Source organism: Papaver somniferum, chromosome 8 (assembly GCF_003573695.1).
Source record: "Papaver somniferum cultivar HN1 chromosome 8, ASM357369v1, whole genome shotgun sequence".
Classification (NCBI taxonomy): Eukaryota; Viridiplantae; Streptophyta; class Magnoliopsida; order Ranunculales; family Papaveraceae; genus Papaver; species Papaver somniferum.
The window spans coordinates 72,252,977-72,259,118 of record NC_039365.1 but is presented as its reverse complement, the minus strand read 5'-3'; the positions used below and the strand labels follow the sequence as shown (position 1 = coordinate 72,259,118).

Sequence of the window (6,142 nt, the reverse complement as noted above, 5' to 3'; positions counted from 1 at the left end):
CCCGCTTTTTCAATTGGTATCAGAGCAGGAAAACACGCTAAGACCTTATAAGTCTGTGTTTGAAGCAATCTGATTATTATGGACAAAAGTGCTATCTCTATAAACGTACCGCCAGCCTTCGATGGCACGAACTATTTATGGTGAAAAATTGCTATGTGCGCTTTTATACAAGCGCGAGATTTTCAATCATGGGTTCGTATTGTTAATGGCTATAATCCTCCATTAGTTACAGTAGACGGTGTAACTATTGCAAAGGATATTGGTGATTATGATGATCTTGAGATTCTTGCTACAAAGAAAAATTCTGACTGATTAAATGCTATCATCCATGCCATTACCCCAGATCTTCAGAACCACGTGACTACGTGCAATAAGTCTAAAGATGCTTGGGATATCTTAGAAACCGTATTTGAAGGGAATGCCGCATAGAAAGAAGCAAGGCTTCAAAACCTAACATCTGACTGGGAAAACCTTCGCATGTCTGATGATGAAACCTTTGATGAGTTTAACCAAATACTTTCTCAAATAGTTAACGCCTCATATTCATTAGGAAGAACTATTCCAGAGAAAGTTATTGTGTGCAAAATTCTCATGTCTCTACCATCAAGATACGAGTCTAAGATACATGCCATTGAAGAAGCAAACGATCTTTCTACACTCTCCAGAAATAATCTTATTGGAAAGTTAAAGATCTTTGATAATGAACACCGGTCTGAAAAAGGGATGATTTCCCTTAAAGTTGCAGATACTTCTGAATCCTCTCCGAATAAATCTGGTTCGCCAGATACTAAGGATGTTACTCCACGACAATTTAGAAAACTCTTGAGAAACAGGTTAAAGAGTTTTTCGAAAGTTAAAACATCTCCTAATGATGATGTATAATGCTTTAACTGTCGTGGTTTCGGGCACTTTTCTTCGGATTGCCCTAGCTGGAGCCGTAGACAATCGACATATGCTACAACTTTTCCTACTCTTGATGATGTACCTTTATGATTATCAAGAGTACACGGGCGAGGTTACATTAGCTTCTGTAAAAACTCTTTCAAATACTGATTCTGATTCTGACGAAGAAGTGTTCCATGTAGATCCAGTTGCTGATAATCTTCTTAAGGAATGTCATGAGAAACTCTCGGAAGCTGAAAGCACCATTTTCAGTGAGAAAGTTAAATATGACAGACTTCATAGTCGGAATAAAGACTTGCAAGACCAACTTGATTCTATTGGTGCAAGAGATTATCTCAACGAAATACGAAAGATTAAAGAAGAAATTTCCGGAGGTCGAGATCAGGAAGTTATTCTTCAAGCAAAGCTAGATGAATTGGAGAATATTGAGATGAACTTATTATTTGATTCGGAACGAGAAGATCTCAAAGTTCAATGTGAATAATCCAAGAATGATCTAGTTATTGCGCTTGAAAAGGTCAAAAGATTGGAAGAAGAAAACTCGAGCTTAAAAGAGAGTTTGTCTAGAAATAGCAGCTCCGATAAATTAACCTCGATATTCGGAGCATGTAGAATTCATCGTGATACACGAGGATTGGTCCATGAAGGAATAGACGCTCCTGGTATTTGCAAAGAGGTAAAATTTGTCAGAGCTAAAGATTCTTCTCAACCAAAACCTTCCATGGTTGACAATATTGAAGTATCTCTACCAACTGCCGATGACGAAAAAAGGAAATTATGTCAAGCTCCAAAGCATGCACATACACATTCATGTAACACTAAACATAACTTTTTCCATTTTACTAAACATTGCTTTTATTGTGAAAACCAGGTCACTTGCAAAGGAATTGCAGATTTCTTCTCTTAGCAAGTTCCAAGCCCACTTTAAGCCTGGCCAAACAGTCGATAATTGCCAATTTGTACTCCATTGACCTTGCTTTTTTTTGTATTTAGCTTTTACAAACACGGCCCAATCTTCTTCTGAATTAATAATCCTCCATATCATCTTCATTAAAAAAATTTGATTTATAATCTCCAATCTTTGAATTCCCAGACCACCTTCTTTAAAAGGAGTGCATACTTTTTTCCACGAAAAATTAGTATGTTTTCTAATATCACTATCACCCGACCATAGGAAATTCCTTATAATTCTTTCACAAATCTTGATCACTGATTTAGGCCACTTGTAGATTGCCATGTTATATACTGGTATACTACAGAGAACAGATTTAATGAGTACTATTCTATCTTGAAATGATAACAACTTACCTTTCCATTTGGCTAGTTTCTTTTGCATCATCTCCACCATAGGCCAAACTGTGGAAATTTTAACTCTGCCTGCATGAAGAATGATTCCAAGATACTTGTCTGGGAATTTACTGATTTCCATTTACATTATTTATTTTATTTGTACTTTCCTTGTGTCTGATGTACCATCAATGAAGCACTTGCTTTTTGCTTTATTGATAATTTGGCCTGAGCTTCTTTGGTAATCTTCAAGCATCTTCAAAAGATTGGTAATGCTTCTTTTTTCTCCATTACAGAATATGAAGACATCATCTGCAAAAAGTAAGTGTGTGGGATGAATACCTTTTCTTACCACCATTTGAATTATATCACCTTTATTGACCATTTCAGTTATTCTTCTGCTTAAGGCTTCTTCCATTAGATGAATAAAATAGGAGATAGTGGATATCCTTGCCTTAATCCCCTTCCAACTGAAAAGAATCCTCTAGGACCACCATTTACCATAACTGATATTTTAGCTGATTGAAATAATATATGGATCCACTCACACCATTCATCAGAAAAACCAAATTTAATGAGTACTTGAAACAAGAAATCCCAGTTGGCTGAATCTTAATCTTGTGAAATATCAAGCTTTAATCCAACATTACCACTTCTTTTCTTTTTCATTTCATTAACCATCTCAGAAGCCAATAACATTTGCTCTTGATTGCTTCTACCTTTCACATATGCTGCTTGTTGAGGAGATATTAACTTGTGCAACAAAGTGCTTATTCTTATAGCCAGAATTTTGGTGAAGATTTTGAAAATTACATTGCTCAGTCCTATTGGCCTAAAGTTGCTGGGAATTTTTGCTCCTTCTATTTTTGGTATGAGGACTAAGAAGTTGGAGTTCAAACCTTTAGGAATAAACCTTCTCCTCCAACATAATTGAACTGCCTGTATGACATCTTTTTGAACTATACTCCAAAAGGTTTTGTAGAAGCATCCAGAGAAGCCATCAGGACCAGGAGAGCTATATGGATCCATGCTAAAAACTGTCTTCTTAATCTCTTCTTCATATGGGATTGCATCCAACATATTCTGATCCATAGATGTTATTACTGCAGGAATTGTATTAAGTAAAGACTGGTCAATAACTACTTGCTGAAATTTGAATTTTTGCTCAAAATGCTTCACAAGTTTCTCAACAATTTTATCTTGATCTGTAATTATTTCTCCATCACCATCTTCCAATAAACTAATGAGATTTCTTGCTTGCCTAATTTTCATATTAGTATGGAAAAATCTTGTGTTTGTTGAACCTTCTTTAACCCATTTTGTTCTTGATTTTTGTTTTAGCATAGTACTCAACTGCACTTCTTTAGTATTGTAAATATTTTGAGCTTCAATTAGCTTACTTAAAGTTGGTTCATCAAAAGGATTCCTATCTGAATTAAGCATAGCTTCTTGAACTTTAACTTCAGCTTCTTTAATATGAGTATGAATATTTCCAAAAACCTTCCAGTTCCAATCATTAAGAGCTTTCTTTAATCTTTTAAGTTTATTTTGAAAGATAAAAGCTGTATCACTATCAATTGGAGCTGACCAACATTGTTGAACTACTTCTAGAAATTCTGGATGAGAAATCCACATCTTCTGAAACTTCATTGGTGTATTTTTTGGTTTAGGAATACTTACATTTCCTCCCAACAAAGGAGAGTGATCTGAGGCTATTCTGAGACCAACTTTATAAATCCAGTCTTCATACTTTTGAAGCCATAACTGATTAAAAATAGCTCTGTCCAGATTGCACAGTATTCTTTTATTTCCATGTTGATAGTTAGACCAAGAGTGTTGAATTCCAAATTTAGGAGCTTGTATAAGTTCACAATTATTAAGACAGTTGAGAAAATCCATCATTGTCTTCTTGTTTGGACTTCTGCCACCCACTTTTTCTTCTATTGAAGTAATCACATTAAAGTCCCCAATGACCAACCAAGGCATCTTTAAATCACTAATCATTTCCATCTCAGACCATAAGAATTTTCTTTGATTAATTCCAACATGGGCATGAACTCCAGAAATAAGAACTCCACCAATGATTATTGTTATCATCTGACTGGACATGGATATTACAGAAGGAGTAGCTAATGCTTTATTCCAGAACAACCATATATTTCCTTTTTTATTTGAAACTGAATTATGTATAACCACACTTTGCATTCCAGGCAAATTTAATTTATTTCAGAAAGAAGAATTGCAAAAAACTTTAGGTTCAGCTATCCAAACTATTAAAGGATTAAATTGTTTTATTAGTGTCCTAAGTTTATCTTGAGACCTTTCTCTTCTAAGGCCTCTAAGATTCCAAAAGAGAACTTTCATGGTTTTGGTTGAGGGCCTCTCAGACCCCCCCTTGCCAGGATTTTTTCTGAAATTATATTTATTAGGAATTTGAACATTAGATGAAGTAATGGCAACACTAACCTTTGTTATTACTTCAGAGTCAACATTTGAAGAAGGTGATGGCTTGGATGTTGAAGGTTTTTGAACAACTCTAGACCATGAAGTGACAGGAACACTTGCTGTTGATATAGAGCCATCCTTTCCATTGACATATTTTACCACACTATGTTCAATTAGATTATCCTATGAGATTTGAAGTATTCTACCAGAAGTGAGCATATATTCTTCCTTATCTTCTAACTGCAAATTAGTTTGTTGAACTTATTCATCTTGTAATGCTGTAAACATTCCTTTAGTAATAGGTATTTCACTGGTAACTTTGTGCCCAGTATGTTGAATTATTTGAATGACTGGAGTTTCATAGATATCAAAAGGTTCTTGTACAGAGTGCGCTTGACCACTAGAACCGTGCCTTGAATTAGAGCCTTGACTTGGAAATTATTTATGAGAATTGCTATGATTTTGAGTTCTTTGCTGAACAACCTCTTGTACTGGAGTCTGTATTTTAGCTTGCTCACCACTTTTATTTACTCCTTCTTCATTACTTTGGGTAGTTTTGAAATGACATTCCATTAGCAGATGACCAACAAATTTGCAATGCTGACAAAACTTAGGAGGATTTATTAGAAGAACTGATTGCATAAATCCACCATGCTTTGTTTTGATCCAAAGTTTATTAGGAACCTTCTTTGAAAAATCAATATTGATAAGCATTCTAGCATAATAACCTGTTTCATAATTCAGTGTTGCATCATCAATTTTGATTGGCTCCTCCAGAGCTCTTCCTATTGTGAGTAGAGTTTTTTCTTCCCAATACTCTAGGCTAAGTCCAGGTAAATGAACCCAAACATTTTCCGATGAAGTTCTGTGATTTTCTGGCCTAAAATCAGGAATCCAATTTCTTATCCATAAAACTTGATTAAAAAGTTCCCATCTCCCTGCTTTAATCATACTTCAATCTCTTTCATTATCTAGTTTAATAGCGAAAAACCCTTTTCCTAAGTGAATCATCTTACTTTGACCTTCCAATTTCCACTGTGATTTTAGGTTTAAAACAACATCATCAAATTTTAGATGAAGTAAATTAAGTCTATCTATAAGAGAGAACCTCCAAGCAAGACATCGGTATTCAGTATCAGAAGTAAGATCGATCGAAGGACTTTCTTCATAAGAAGTATTTAGGTCAACAACTGATAAATCCATTTCTGGGTTCATATTTTTTTCCATGAAAATTGGAAAAACTAAAAGTAAATTAACTAACAACAATAAACAGAGTGAGATATTGAACACCAATCATAGATATTAGTGAAGATCATCTGAATTAATGCTGTTACTTGATGATTTCAATGAAGAGAGAAGAAAAAAAATTTCCCTGAGTTCGTCGCCGATTTGCAGAGCTCGACTTAGCCGATTTTTCTATATGCAAAAGATTTCGAACCTTAACTGTCGGTCTTGAAAGATACGTTAGGGAATGAAACATTTCAAGTCAAATATCAGGTTCTAATTC

General features: G+C 34.8%; 1 protein-coding gene across 1 annotated transcript; it reads right to left on the bottom strand.

Annotated features, from left to right (window-relative positions):
• Positions 1-2,802: 2,802 nt before the first annotated feature.
• Positions 2,803-5,838, bottom strand: LOC113305662. Its single transcript, XM_026554680.1, has 5 exons — positions 5,744-5,838; positions 5,119-5,515; positions 4,511-4,818; positions 3,545-4,291; positions 2,803-3,451 (listed from the first exon to the last, which is right to left on the bottom strand). Exons 1-5 carry the CDS (start codon positions 5,836-5,838, stop codon positions 2,803-2,805), a joined length of 2,196 nt encoding a protein of 731 aa, XP_026410465.1.
• Positions 5,839-6,142: the final 304 nt, after the last annotated feature.

What these genes read in the sequence shown, in the direction of transcription:
- LOC113305662 (XM_026554680.1), bottom strand. Translation starts at nt 5,838, where the DNA reads ATGGATTTATCAGTTGTTGACCTAAATACTTCTTATGAAGAAAGTCCT. An exon ending in TACCGATGTCTTGCTTGGAG is followed by an intron (nt 5,516 to 5,743) that starts GTTCTCTCTTAT and finishes TCCTGATTTTAG; the next exon opens with GCCAGAAAATCACAGAACTT. An exon ending in AGAGGCCTTAGAAGAGAAAG is followed by an intron (nt 4,292 to 4,510) that starts GTCTCAAGATAA and finishes ATCCATGTCCAG; the next exon opens with TCAGATGATAACAATAATCA.